Source organism: Geotrypetes seraphini, chromosome 9, assembly GCF_902459505.1.
Source record: "Geotrypetes seraphini chromosome 9, aGeoSer1.1, whole genome shotgun sequence".
In the NCBI taxonomy this organism is placed as follows: domain Eukaryota; kingdom Metazoa; phylum Chordata; class Amphibia; order Gymnophiona; family Dermophiidae; genus Geotrypetes; species Geotrypetes seraphini.
Window position 1 is genome coordinate 19,825,525 of NC_047092.1, and position 15,381 is coordinate 19,840,905.

The 15,381-nt window shown below is 44.9% G+C and overlaps 1 protein-coding gene across 2 annotated transcripts in view; it reads right to left on the reverse strand.

Moving 5' to 3' along the window:
• Positions 1-4,769: 4,769 nt before the first annotated feature.
• IRF5 (interferon regulatory factor 5) overlaps positions 4,770-15,381 on the reverse strand; it is a 53,564-nt gene continuing 42,952 nt past the window's right edge. For both annotated transcript variants that reach the window (XM_033959714.1, XM_033959713.1), the window contains exons 6-9: positions 14,392-14,712; positions 8,252-8,641; positions 5,789-5,907; positions 4,770-5,654 (exon numbers count right to left, since the gene is read on the reverse strand). In XM_033959714.1, the coding sequence (XP_033815605.1) occupies positions 5,403-5,654; positions 5,789-5,907; positions 8,252-8,641; positions 14,392-14,712 (1,082 nt within the window). In that variant the 3' untranslated portion in view covers positions 4,770-5,402. The remainder of the gene's footprint in view (positions 5,655-5,788; positions 5,908-8,251; positions 8,642-14,391; positions 14,713-15,381) is intronic.

Here is a 15,381-nt window from a genome sequence, read left to right on the forward strand (position 1 = left end):
CCCTCCCCACCAGACCCACACTCCCTCTCTCCCCACTCCCTCCAAGACTTCAAGTGACTTCACCACCCCCCCATGCCACCTTTAATATACCTCCCGTCCTCACATCCAAACCTCTCACACACCCTAGCCCCCCTTCAATCGCTCCCCATCCCCTTAACCATATACTCTCAGGCACACTCCCAAAGTCAGCACTGGATCAGCACCAAGGTCCAGAACCCTGCAGCGATTGAACACGAACACCCTCAGCCATCCACTCAGGTGTCCGGGGCCGCAGCTGCGCCCAGCTCGGTTGCCTCCCCCTCAAGTCGAGAGCTCTGTCGTCCTCTCCGTCTCTGGGGCACCGCTTTCCACTGATACCGCTCCAACTTCTGCGCCGATAATTTGCTCAAAACGGAATCTCCCATCTGCACCAGGCCCTCCTTCAGAAGTATCGCTTGCAGCTCCGCCACCGTCGTCGCACGCTTATGCACCCCATTAAAAGTAACCAGCAGGCCGAATGGGAACAGCCAGCGATAGCGTAAGTTGTTCTGCTTCAGCACCTCCAGCAACGGTCGAAACTCTCTCCTCTTCTGCAAAGTGATGGTCGAGAGATCCTGGAATATCTCCACTTTCAAATTCTTCCAGGATATAACACCCATGTCTCTAGCTTTCTTCACCAGACGATCCTTATCTGGGAAGTGGTGGATGCAAGCTATAATATCTCTCGGGTAATCTCCAGACTTCGGACCCAGTGTGCGGTGCGCCCTATCCACTCTCAGGCCCCCAGGAGCAGTGTCAGATACCCCATCCTCGGCCAGCAGAAACCGGCTAAGCTCCTGCACCACAGCCGCAGCATCACCATACTCAGCTGTTTCTGGAACTCCCCGGATCCGGACATTGTTCCGTCGGGACCTATTCTCCAGATCCTCCACTTGAGCACAGCAATCCAGCAGATCTTTTTGGACTGCTTTCACCTGGGTAGTGAGTCCTTGTACCGTCTCCTCCTGCTCCCCCAATCTCTTTTCAGTGTCTTCCACTCTTCCCAGCAAGTCAGCAAAGTCCTGCCGGATCTCTTTCACTGCCTCTTTTATTTTTCCTTTAACTGCTGCCACCTCCTCTTTGATCTCTGTGGCCCACATTTGCAGATCGGCTCTTGTAACAGCCGCCACCGTTCCTGCACGCCGTAGCCGCGGGGAGGCACCGCGCTCCGAGTCATCTTCCGACGCGCTGTCTCCCGACTCGCGCGCGGACATGCCGGAGGTTCCCCGCACGTGTCGAAGGCCTCCCTGCTCTCCTCCGCGCTCCGACGCTCTGCCGGTCTCATTTCTTTTTTTTGACGGCATCTTGTAAGCGCGCTAGGCTGCACGCTCTCCCCGCGACTCGCTCACTCGCAAATTTCAACTCTCCCCACGGGAAAGGTACGCTGCTACAGAGTGGAGAGTCAGAGCAATGTCTCTAACCCTCCATCTTGGTCCGTGACGTCACCGGAAGTCGTCCATAAACATATTAAGGGAGAAATTATTTATATATCATTTGCAGTAAGGCTTATTGTGAAACAACGACTAATTCAGTAATGGTTAAATATTTCTATGCTGCAGCTACTGAAAACAGTCTCCTATGAAAGCTGTTGGGCTGTTTGGGGATTTTATTTCTTTAGAACCTCTGGTCCAATCTGGCCCATCTGAATGTTTCTTTTTACTGTTTTACACCCTCGTCAAATTTAGATCTACTTTTGTGAAATTTTTGGATTAATTTTATCCCGAGACAGATAGAAGAGGATGAGAATGTCTGTATAACTGAATAATTTCTTTCCAACAGGTGATCGTGTTGGGAAAAAAATAAAAGAATGGTGAATTGATCACATGAAATGGGAGAAGTCATACTCTACTCCAAATTGTTATATTTGCAACCTCTGATCTAATCTAATATGACAGTAGAAAAAATAATTTTCATACCAATCAAAAGCTGAACCTGTAACTTTTTAAATTCAAACTCGGTAGTATCCACTAACCTGATGGTTAAAAAAATATAATAACTTTCCTATGATAACTGACTCATAAAAAGTGCAGGCAGCGGTTTCTAACTTACCTGTTCTCAGGAAAACATGGAAATGTAAAAATATGCATGCCAATTCATGTTTTGCTCCTACCGTGCACCTGGGAATGACTCCATAGTATCCATTTGTACTTATGTGTTGGAAAGTTTTCAAATGCACTCCAAGTGACCAAAGACTACATTTCAATTCCAAAATTCAAAATGTAAAGATTCACAGCCACGTTATAATAATTTTTTAAGATTATTTAAATGATTTATCAATAAATTCACAAACTTCTTTCTTCATCTTTACATTTTTGAGTATCGGAAAAAGGACCTAAGCAACCAATCGCGCACTGAAGGCATATTCACATCTGACATAAAGCATTGGTGCAATGTCATTCTTTGGTCTACAAACCCACAATAATTATGCAAAAATGCCAAAGCACCGACACTTATCTTTTGTTAAAAATTCCCAGTGGGGTTTGTTTCACCTTTTAAACAACCTTGACAGGGGTTTCAAGAAAAGTGTGTCTCTTTTCAACGTCTTTTCATTTTATATTGACATGCTTAGGGGGTGGCAGTAAGTCACTAGGGCTGTATAGTTACCCAAATTAGCAAGGTTGTATAACTGTATGAGAAGAAGGTACAATACCTACAGTTGGTATTGCGGAATAATGTAAACCCAGAAGAGATAATAGTCTTTGTAAGTCCTACCAGTCCACATCATTAATCAATACTGACCTAATGGCAAAAATCTTAGCAATTAAGCTACCAAAGCACCTTCCCACATTCCTAACTTAGTCTAGGCACTTCAGCAGCAGAATACGTTGCTGACCATTGACGCAGAGAAAGACTTCAACTGCGTCCGTTGGGATTATATGTTTGTAGTTCCGACTAAAGTAGACGTGAGGCCTGTTTTGTTGGCTTTCAACAAGCCAAAATGTTTATGGAGATGAACTCTTCATGTATGAGGAAAGGCTTAAGAGGTTAGGGCTCTTCAGCTTGGAGAAGAGATGGCTGAGATATGATAGAAGTCGACAAAATGCTGAGTGGCTAAACATAACATCAATTGTTTACTCCAGGGCTGCCCAAGTCCGGTCCTCGAGATCTACTGGCAGGCCAGGTTTTCAGGATATCCACAATGAACATGCATGAGAGAGATTTGCATACCAAGAAGGCAGTGCAGGCAAATCTCTCTCATGCGTATTCATTGTGGATATCCAGAAAACCTGGCCTGCCAGTAGATCTCGAGGACCGGACTTGGGCAGCCCTGGTTTACTCTTTCAAAAGGGGACCTTCCATGAAGTTACATGATAATACTTTTAAGCCCGCAGTATAGGATGTGTGAAAGGGATCCCATCTATCCTAGTACCACCTCCCAAAAGACCCCTCTAAAAAGCACTGAGAGATAAGTAAATTTGCTGAATAGACACAATAGTTTTTGTCTGTGGCACCTTGGTGGCTCAGCAGCAGCTAGGCCAGGGTAGGCAATTCCAGTCCTCGAGAGCCGAAGCCAGGTCAGGTTTTTAGGATATCTACAATAAATATGCATGAGATAGATTTGCATCTCAAGGAGGCAGTGCATGCAAATCAGTCTCATACATATTCATTGTGGATATCCTGAAAACCTGGCCTGGTTCCGGCTCTCGAGGACCGGAATTGCCTACCCCGGCCTAGGCCATGCCACCATTCATAGCCCCTTTGGGGAGAGAGTTCAGTTATTGCCGAATGGTGATTCTTACTGGCTAGATTTATGGCTGGAGCTGCAGTCTATGAATCAAGGCTGAGGGGAATCACTGTAGTAGTTTGGAGTGGGGGATATGTGAAGAACACAAAACATTAGTACAGGGGTGTCCAATGTCGGTCCTCGAGGGCCGCAATCCAGTCGGGTTTTCAGGATTTCCCCAATGAATATGCAGGAGATCTATTTGCATGCACTGCTTTCAATGCATATTCATTGGGGAAATCCTGAAAACCCGACTGGATTGCGGCCCTCGAGGACCGACATTGGACACCCCTGCATTAGTAGAAAACCCCTGATAGTTGTGAATGAAGGCTCGTGACACTGCCGTGTTTCCTAATAGCGACCAGAGCTGATTGAGCAGAGCCAAAATATAATTTAAGAAAAAAAAAAAAAAAAGAAATGGCTAGGTGAGCTTGTGATTCTCATTCATTATAGCCCCATTTTAGTATGTTAATGGGACATTCATGGAACTTTAGATCAGTGGTTCCCAACCCTTTCCTGGAGGACCACCAGGCCAGTATGGTTTTCAGGATAGCCCTAATGAATATGCATGAGAGAGATCAGCTTATAATGAAGGTGCCAGGCATGCAAATCTGCTCAATGCATATTCATTAGGGCTATCCTGAAAACCCGACTGGCCTGGTGATCCTCCAGAACAGGGTTGGGAACCACTGCTTTAGATCATGTGGATGGATCTACATTTGGTGGCCTTGACTCATCACCTGGGTAATTGTGGATTGAGGATGTATTTTGGTAGGTCCACTTTCAGATTCTCAGATGTTTTACGACTTATTCCTTAATGTGTGAGAGAGTGAAACACTTTAATGTGGCCTTCTGATGAAATCAACAGTAAAGGGGAATTCCCAAATGGCTGATATACAAGCCGACAGCATTGGCCATGAAGATTCCCCTGTACAATGGTGTCAGCTCCTTAAAGACTTCTCCAAACTATCATTGAAGACTTAAAATTTAAACCTATAGACGTTGTCAGCCAGAGAATGTCCTCAAATTAAACTGTGCACATGAATCTTTATTACTAGAGGTCTCTTTTAACAAACATTTTGTGCCAGGATACATGATGCCAGGCTGAATGTGCAAGATGACGTTTGGACACGATCCTTGCTCTCTGTGTCTTGCAAGAGTTCAGAATTTAAAATTCAGGAGGAAGAAAAAGGAACTGAATTAAGAACTGTTGTTATTCCACTGAAGGCCAACAAGCTAGTTTAAAACATTAGGCTATTGTTTTAGTTTTGGTGTTTTTAAAAAAATTCTATTTCAGTTTTGACCCCTAAAAAAAGCTTATTGGGTAGTAAGTGCATAGACATGACCCTGTCGTGATATCCAGTAAGGTGAGGTATTGGAAATTTTCTGTCTCTTTCATTGAAAGGCAAGGCCAGGGTTGCTGTATCATGCCTTATCTCTCTCATCATTGCAAGGCAGAATATGCAAAGGCTATAGCATCCTGCCAAGAGGAGTAGTATTTCAACACTGCCTTGCTCTTCACGTTCATGAGATCAGTTCACATTTTCACATGGTCCTTTCGCCTTTAATAAAGCTCAATAAGGCAGGTTCTGTCTACTGGCCCACATCATCACCTAAGGAGTGCTGAAATACAACCAGTTCAATGTAGCTTATGCCGTCATCACTGCATGCTGCTAGTTTGCATAGGCCAGGGTCCCGACTCGGGTGCCTGCATTTGATCTGGCACATCCCCATGAGCTGATGGCGCATGCAGTGCCTGCTGAGTTTGCCAGAGCTGGTGGAGCTCCTTGAATTGCCCGACCATCTTGTCCTTCAGGTCTGGGTGGGAGATCTGAAGCCGGATGCTGTCAGCTGACCAGGACAGCTCTCCCGAGAAGATTTCAGACAGAATCCGGGCAGCGACTGGGATCACCTGTAGTAGATGCAAAACAGATAGGAATTATACACCCTACAAATGGGAGCAGTAGAGGAGGCCAACTGGAAGGAGGGCCAAGAACAAGGCTAGATTAAGTGGGAGCACATGCCAGAGTAAGGAATTTGATTCACCTGTACAGTAATGAGCTTTTTCTCCTTGGGTTTCCGATCAGGCCACTCCTCTCCAAAACAGAAGAAAATTTCAAAGGGGGGAATAGTGCTTGCCTGTCCCTTCTGACACATGATAAGCTCTGGAGAAGAAAAAAAACATTCAGATTCCACCTGACTTGCATTTTAATATTTCACTGTGCTCTGTAATAACTCCCAGCCCCTAACATAGATACTACCCTCCACAATAACCCCCAGATTCCTGTAACAAAGACACTAGACTGGGTGACAACACCCCCAAATATATACACAGTCCTCTGTTTTAACCCTCACTCCTTAACATAGCATTCTCCTGTGATAAGCAGTGGTAGAAGTTAACAGAGATCACTCTCGCACGTCGGAGACTAAGAAACACTTGCATTTGTCTACATTTGGACTGGATTTTGGAGCACGCATTTGTGTGTATGGAGACTTGTTTTGGGTTTTTGATTTTTTTTTTTTCCCCTCTTTTTGGTTTTTCACTGGGGATATTAACTGAGGAATTGGAGAACCTGGCAATGGTTGCTACCTGCCAAAGCTACATAAATGACTGAATACGTTTGGGTAACAGCGAGTTAAATCAAGATAAATAAAAAGAAAAAACATTTTCTGTATATTTTTTTGGCTATATTCATTCAGGTAGGCAGGTGGTGCTATGATATTTGTGATTATCCCATTGCCAGTAGGGATGGTGATAATCGTTTGACTGGGCACTTTCACTCACTTTATTATATACTTAATAATAGGGTCGGATCTTTTGAATTGAAAGATCTAAAATGATTTACAAGAAATTTTTTCTCCTGATTTTTTTTTTTTTTGATACCTAATAACCCCCTACCATAGATAACATCCTCTGATACCCACTTACCCCAATAGCATAGACACTACCCTCCATGATAACCCATTATCCCCATAACAGCTATATATCACTATCTGCAATAAATTGGCCATCCTCACAGTATATATTTGGGCTGCAAAAACCAGAGGGAATGGTACAGTTTAGGGGATGAAGAACTTATGTGCATGACAAAAGAGCGGGACTTGGGTGTGATTGTATGTGATGATCTTAAAGGGGTCAAACAGGTTGAAAAGGTGACGGCGAAAGCTAGAAGGATGCTAGGTTGCATAGGGAGAGGTATGGCCAGTAGGAAAAAGGAGGTACTGATGCCCCTGTATAAGACTTTGGTGAGATCTCATTTAGAATATTGTGTACAATTCTGGAGGCTGCACCGTCAAAAAGATAAAGGATGGAGTTGGTCCAGAGAAAGGCTACTAAAATGGGGTGTGGTCTTCATCATAAGGCGTATAGGGACAGAATTAAAGATCTCAATCTGTATACTTTGGAGGGGAGGCAGGAGAAGAGAGATATGATAGAGATGTTTAAATACCTAAATAATGTAAATGCGCATTAGTCGAGTCTCTTTCATTTGAAAGGAAACTCTGCAATGAGAAGTCATAGGATGAAGTTAAGAGGTGACAGGCTCCGGAGTAATCTAAGGAAATACTTTTTTACAGAAAAGGTGGTAGATGGATGAAAAAGTCTCCCAGAAGAGGTGGTGGAGACAGAAACTGTGTCTGAATTCAAAAGGGCCTGGGATAGGCAGGTGGGTTTTCTTGGAGAGAGAAAGTGATATTGGTTATTGCGGATGGGCCAACTTGATGGGCGTGTGTGGCGCAGTGGTTAAAGCTACAGCCTCAGCACCCTGGGGTTGTGGGTTCAAACCCTGTGCTGCTCCTTTTGACCCTGGGCAAGTCATTTAATCCCCCCATTGCCCCAGGTACATTAGATAGATTGTGAGCCCACCGGGACAGACAGGGAAAAATGCTTGAGTACCTGAATAATTTAATGTAAACTGTTCTGAGCTCCCTTGGAAGAAGAGTATAGAAAATTGAATGAATGAATAAATAAATACATTTTAACTCCTCCTATCTTCACATGTAGCGCCAGTGCAAAATTTGCCATTAGGCACCCGCCTTGGTCTGCACAAAGTGCCTGCTTCAACTGAGACAAAAAGTACTGATGTCAGTGTCCCCCCCCCCCTCCACACACACACACTTCCCCCTTGATTTTTTTGGCAGGGAGCCATGAAGATTGGTGTGGAGATGTCAACAGAATCCATTCACAGCAGTGGAGATTACAGTAGCATCCACCTCAGTCTAAGCCTGTAGGCACCATACAAGTATCAATGAATTCACTGGCCAGCTATGCTGACCTTTGCACAGCTGACCTGTGAGTTTTAAACATAGTGCTGTCAGGTTTAGAAAGGGGTTGGCCGCTGTCTGCCACTCCAGGCCTTTTCCTGATTCAAGAGACAACAACCTTCCCATAAGGAGCGCTACGGTTAGGGTTACCATATTGCTCCAGAAAAAGAAGGACGGATTGAGACATCTGGGTTTTACCTCTACTGAAAGAAATGGAAGTAAGGATGACCTGCAACATCATCTCACCATTGAGAAAGGTCTCCAGACTGAAGAGTTTAATCTTCTTCTCCCGTTCAATGGGGTTGGGACCCGTATGACTCGGGGTGCAGGGGCCTGACCAGAAGACCTTGCACTGGCAGAGCCGGATGGCGTAAATGTCCTGACCCTGCAACTCCAGGATCAGGCCGCGGTCCATCACGTCCAGTAACTGGTTGGTGTAGTAGCGTTGCTTGTCGTTGGGAATGCTGTCTGTGGTTGGGAAGCACACCTGCTCCAATGTCATGGGCCCAAACAGAGCCACCTGGTCTGGGGTGGGCTCCAGGTTGCTGTAGTAGAGGCGGCAGCCGTGGGGGTTGCTGACCGTCAGGCACCCTGCCTGCTTCCCTCGATACAAAAACTTGATCTCCAGATCCGTCACTGCAAATGAGCAGAGAAAACATCATTCCAAGCTTGTTTCACTGCTCGTAGTTTCAAAAAAGTAACATCTAGGTACAATATATTTGGGGTTTGTGTTTTTTTAGTTCAATCTTTATTAACCTTTTATTGATTCACTTACTTGCCTCACAAAAAGGTCGGTTGCCCCATTTCCAGATGTTCCCATCCAGACAACAATTCCTTGACGTAATCCCCATCTGAACAAAGTTAGTGTTTTTTAAAGTCTAGAACCTTTACTTTTGAATGAGCCCTCTCTATACCCATCTTAATATTAAACCGTACCATGCAGTGATCACTGGATGCCAGATGATCACCCACTGTAACATCAGAAACACTTTCCCCGTTTGTAAGCACTAAGTCCAGTATGACCCCATTCTACTTAGGTTCCATTACCAACTGCCAGAACAGTTCTCCTTGTAGAGAATCCAGGATCGCCTTACTTCTAAAAGACCCTGCAATAGAGATACCCCAATCAACATCCAGCATGTTAAAATCACCTATTAGTAAAACTTTCCCTTTTTAGATATATTCTAAATGTCTACTATTAAATCTCTGTTCACTTCTTCCATCTGTGAAGGAGGCCTGTATATCACAGCAATGTAAATATATTTACCATTCCCTCTTTCCAAAATGATCTACAGTGCCTCTTCCTTGCCCTGCAGATCCTGCAATTATGTGGCTTTAATATGATCTTTAACATATAAAGCTACTCCCACCCCCCTCCTTTTCTTCCTACCCTGTCTTTCCTGAACAGATTATAGACCAGTATAACTACATCCCAGTCATGGTTCTCCGTGAACATCACTATATTCAACTCATCTTCTTCCATCGCAACTTCTAGATCCAGAATCTTGCTTCCCATACTTTGAGCATTAGTATATATTGCTTTCCAGACTTTGCCCCCTTTTCCCATTCGTGTAGAGGTATTCAATGATTTACTTACCTGAGGGCTTATACTCACCCAGGGGCTTTGACCATCCTGCCCCATTACTACTAGTTTAAAGTCCTCTTGAGTAGATTAGCCAGCCTGCCGCTAAAGACACTTCTTTCCTTCTTTGATAGATAGATACCCTCCCTGCTCAGCAGCCCTTAGAAAATCACCCCTGGTCCAGGAAGCCAAAATGCTCTCAACGACACCATCCAAGTAGCCACACATTACTCTCCAGGATGTGTGCTTCTCTGACCTGGCCTTTACCCTTGACAGGAAGGATGGCCGAGAATACCACCTGTGCACCTAACTGCTTCACCTTCTCTCCCAGAACCACAAAGTCACTTTTGATACATTTGCAGGGGTACCTAACAGTATCATTAGTGGCAACATGGTTGAGCAGCATTGGATAATAGTCATCAGGCTTGATGAGTCTTGGCAATTTCTCCATAACATCTTAGATTTTGGCACCAGACAGACAGCATACCTCCTAGGATATCATAGACTGCAGATGGATGCTTCTGTACCCCTCAAAAAGGAATCGCCAACCACCACTACCTTATACCTCCTAATGGTCATGGATCCAACAATTTTTGGGATCTCAAGCTTTGGGCCTTCCTCTACCTGGGATGCTCCCATCTCCTCCACTTCCAGGGCAGCATACTGGTTCTTCAGTTCAAGGGCTGGTGGAATCAGAGTACCAATCTTGCAAGGTTCCGTAACCCTAGCCAGCTGGAAATCTTTGATGCCTCATGAACCATTTCATCGATGTACCTCTCATTCTCACGGATGCTTCTCAGTCTTGCCACCTCCTCTCAGTTTCTTTACTCCCTTCATGAGGGATTCAAGCTGAAGACAGCTCATGGAACTACTTCCTCTGCCTGGGTAGCATTTTCTGTCTGCACAGAGACAGAAACTGTAACCTGAGTAGCAGTTTTGGTGACACAATGTTTCCCAGCCATACTGTGGTTGCAGAAGTACTTACACCTGGAAAGAAAGAGAGAGAGAGCAGAAAAATCCTACCAAAGTAATGCTCTGTTCCTGGTTGGCTGAAGAGCCAAAACAGCTTTGCCTTGGGATGGGTGGGAGGGAATTAACCTCAAGGGTCACCTTTTGGAGTCTGATCTCTAAGAAAGTCCTCAATTTGGGGCCACTGACTAACTAGCTGATGGTAACAATATTTGAACCCTTCTTAACTGATCTACAGGTGAAATGTTGTCTATCCTGTATCCTCTGAGCCTAGCAATTCTGAAGGTGACAGGCTCTGCATTCTTGTACCCATTCCTTGAGTCATCCCTTCCTAGAAGAGGCAGGTTCTGCATCCCTGTGCTCATCCTTTGAGTCATTCTGTCCTAGAAATGAACTTCTCCACATTATTCTTTATCTGTCTAACTCTTTAAATTCCCTCTGATTATAACTTATTTTCTAAGTAATGCTTGGCACACAGTAGTTTACCAATAAAAGACAAAGGCCCGGATTCTATAAATGGCATCTTAAGTTTGATGCCGGTAGGCGCCCTCTCAGTGCCTAACTTAAGTTGAAAACACCATAAAAATAAATAAATAAATAAATAAAAAAGGGAATTTAAAAGAAAAATGTAGGCATCTAAAAAAAAAAAATGGCACGGAATCATGCCTATGGGGCACTTTATGATGCCTAATGCCGGAAGTGGCGTAAGGTCTTGTAAAGCACAACCATAGGCACAATTCACGTGAAAGGTAGGCGCTGGAAATGTAGGCCTTGAAAACCCTGGCCTACGTGTCCAGGGTCTACTTTTCCCGACACAGTCAACCTCATCACTGATGTCACAATGCTTTGATTGTACTGCTTTTTCTCTGTGGTTACAACCAGAGTGGTTTACATATTTTAGACAGGTACTTATTTTTGTACCTGGGACTTGCCCAGAATCCCAAAGAGCTGCAATGGGAATTGAACTCGCAACCTCAGGGTGCTGAGGCAGCTGCTCCAACCACTAGGCTTGCACTCCAAGAAGTCCCCCTTCTTGTTTGTTCAAAGGTCTTTGACTCCTGATGTGGCACCAAACCTACCCCACCCCCCTAGGTGCCAACGTTTCAGAATGATTGGGGTTCCCAAACACAATACAAATTACCCCTCTTTGAACACAGTGAAGAAGCTTACTCATTGTTAGGGGTGCTCAACACCCTCTGAGCTGGCTTCTATGCCCACACTTTTTCTTAGTTCCTTGTTAACCTGTCTAAGGCACCATGAGGCTTGTTCATGGGAAGGGCTAGGAATTTTGGCCTAGATTCTATATATGGTGCCATCGGCGGCGGCAGCCTTAAAAATGGCTGCCGATCGCATATCAATCATGTGATGGCTCCATTTATAGAATTACACCTTCGGGAAAAGTAGACCCTGGACACGTAGGCCAGGGTTTTCAAGGCCTACATTTCCAGCGCCTACCTTTCACGTGAATTGTGCCTACGGTGGTGCTTTACAACACCTAACGCCTCTTCCGGCATTAGGCATCATAAAGTGCCCCATAGGCACGATTCCGTGCCATTTTTTTTTAGATGCCTACATTTTCTTTTAATGTAATGTAATGTAATGTAATGTAATTTATTTCTTATATACCGCTACATCCGTTAGGTTCTAAGCGGTTTACAGAAAATATACATTAAGATTAGAAATAAGAAAGGTACTTGAAAAATTCCCTTACTGTCCCGAAGGCTCACAATCTAACTAAAGTACCTGGAGGGTAATAGAGAAGTGAAAAGTAGAGTTAGAGGAAAAATAAAATAAACATTTTAACAAGACAGCATTGATCTAAATACTTTGGAAGGTAGAAGAGAGGAGAGAAAGGAATAGAAGCATGATGAAGTGATGAAGTGGAGCAAGTAAGTTTAGGAGGAGCGATTGATGTTTCCAGAAAGGGCTTCTTCAGGGAAGAGACTTGGCCGACAGTCCCAGGATGCCTATGTCTCCTCCCCTGAGATGTTCTCCCATCCATGCATTCCCTCCCAGACACACTGCCCGTGCCCCAGCCGCTCCAAGGAGGCTGCCCCAGATGAGGCCCACGGTGAATGCAGGATTCTCTCCTCTGCGGGAAAGCCGCCCGGAGCCAACAGTCGATCTTCTTAGCGGATTGCAGGGGGGGAAGAGTTAACACTCTTGGTAGTATCTGGTCTGTGTGCTCTCGGTGGTTGTGGCTGGTCTCGTTGCTGCTTAGGTGTAAAAGCAGTTGATCTCCACTGCTGCTGATATTTAAAAGCATGCAGATTGATCTCTCCAATGGACTGCAGGGAGAGGAGTTCACACTCCTGGCAGGATCGGGTCTGTGGGCTCTTGGTGGTTGTGGTAGGTCTCGCTGCTGCTTGTATGTAAAAGCAGTTGTTTTTCTACTGCTGCTGATATTTAAAGCAGGTAGATTGATCTCTTAAACGGGATATAGGGGGAGGAGCTCACATGCCTGGCTGGATCGGGGCAAGGGCTCCTATTATAGGCAGCTGGTCTTGCTGCTACTTAGGTGTTAAAGCAGTTGATCTTCCTAGCGGACTGCAGGAGGTGTGGAGCTCACACTCCTGTCATGATCTGGTCTATGGGCTCTTAAATGCCCTTTTTTATTTATTTATTTTTATGGTGTTTTCAACTTAAGTTAGGCACCGAGAGGGCGCCTACCGGCATCAAACTTAAGATGCCATTTATAGAATCCGGGCCTTTGTCTTTTATTGGTAAACTACTGTGTGCCAAGCACTATTTAGAAAATAAGCTATAATCAGAGGGAATTATGCATTATGACATCACAATCTCACAATTATGCATTATGACATCAAATCAAAGCTCTGGTTAACAGAGACTGAAACTCTTCACTCTAAGGGGGAAAATTAGCAACATAGGCTACTGGGGGAGTGGCCTAGTGGTTAGAGCAGCTGCCTGAGGTTGTGAGCTCAATTCCCACTGTAGCTCCTTGTGACTCTGGGCAAGTCACTTAACACTTCATTGACCCAGGGACAAAATAAGTACAGTAAAACCTTGGTTTGCGAGCATAATTTGTTCTAGAAACATGCTTCTAATCCAAAGCACTCTTATATCAAAGCAAATTTCCCCATAAGAAATAATGGAAACTCAGATGCTTCGTTCCACAACCCAAAAACTTTAATAGAAAATACTGTACTGTAGTTCGTACTTGTATTGCAAGACCTCGCAGCGTCAGAGAGAGAAGAACCATCGGCTCAGTTGTGATGACGTGACACATGTATATGTACTCATATTGCAAGACATCGCTCGTTTATCAGGTTAAAATTGAACACAACATTTTGCTCGTCTTGCAAAATGCTCGCACACCAAGTTATTCACGATCCAAGGTTTTACTGTACTTATCTAAAATAGGTGAACCACTTTGATTGTGTAAACTACACAGAAAAATTAGTATAGCAAGTACTTTACCCGTTACAATCAAGCTATTGTGACATCATTGATGAGGTTGATTCTTATTGGTGGAATGATACATCATTACATTAATTTCTTTTATTCCGCCAATATCTTGCAGTTCTATGCAAGGAAGAGATTCTGGTCATTTCCAGAAGATTATAGGGAAGCTATTGGTTGGAACATTTGGAGTCTGGTGATGGAGTTGAGGATATTGGTTGTATCAGGAGTTTGGCTTGACATATTTCTTGAACAACCTGGGCACCACAACCTCAGCTCTGGTTAACAGAGACCCTTGTGACTCTGGGCAAGTCACTTAACACTTCATTGGCCCAGGTACAAAATAAACCACTTTGATTGTGCATACCACACAGAAAAAGTGGTATATCTAGTCCCATCCCTTTACCCTTCTTACATGGAAGCATGTGAGGGCTGATGAGCAGGTCTGGGATGAGCTGATCCATAGGTTGCAGCATAGGTCCACCTTCAGGGGCAGGGAGGGTCTCTATGCGTCCGGGCACTGCAATATCGGGCAGAGCTACATTCTGTGGCTGCAGATCGACTCCAGGAAAGCTCACGGAAGAGGGAGGAGGCGGGATGGTGTTAATGTTAGGATGGACTAGTGACAAATGACTCATGTGAGGGAAAGGCTCATTCACGCATGAGCTGGAGAACGGCACTTCGGACTTGATCCACATATAAGGAGGTGCTGAGTTGTCCGTGCTGTGGCCAGAATCTGTGAAAGGGAGAAAGCATATTATTACATAAGCCTGACTCAGACCAGGACGGTGTCAGGTCAAAAGCGCGCCGGGACAAAGGCGCGCCCAGACAATTGAGCGCAGCGCGCGCTGCCGCGCCACTCTAAATTACTGTTTTTAGCACTCCGACGGGGTGGGCGTGGGGGGAACCCCCCCACTTTACTTAATAGAGATCGCGCCGCGTTGTGGGGGCTTTGTGGGGGGTGTGGGGGTTGTAACCCCCCACATTTTACTGAAAACTTCACTTTTTCCCTGTTTTTAGGGAAAAAGTTCAGTTTACAGTAAAATGTGGAGGGTTACAACCCCCCAAACCCCCCATAACGCCGGCGCGATGTCTATTAAGTAAACTGGGGGGGGGTTCCCCAACAAAACCCCCCGTCGGAGCCCCTAAAAACTGTAATTTAGAGCAGCGTGGTGGCGCACGCTGTGCTCAATTGTCGGCGCGCGCTTTTGTCTTTCGCGCCGTTGTCTATGAACCGACCAGGACTATGGCACTTCATGGCAGCACGGAGCTCTTCCCCAATGGCAGAACTATTCACTCCTTCCAGGACCAACTTCAGTCAATGCAAGGCCCTTTACTGTACCTTAATCTTTATTGGAAAAACTTATAATCCCGTTCGTTCACTTAGATCATCTTCTCAAAACTT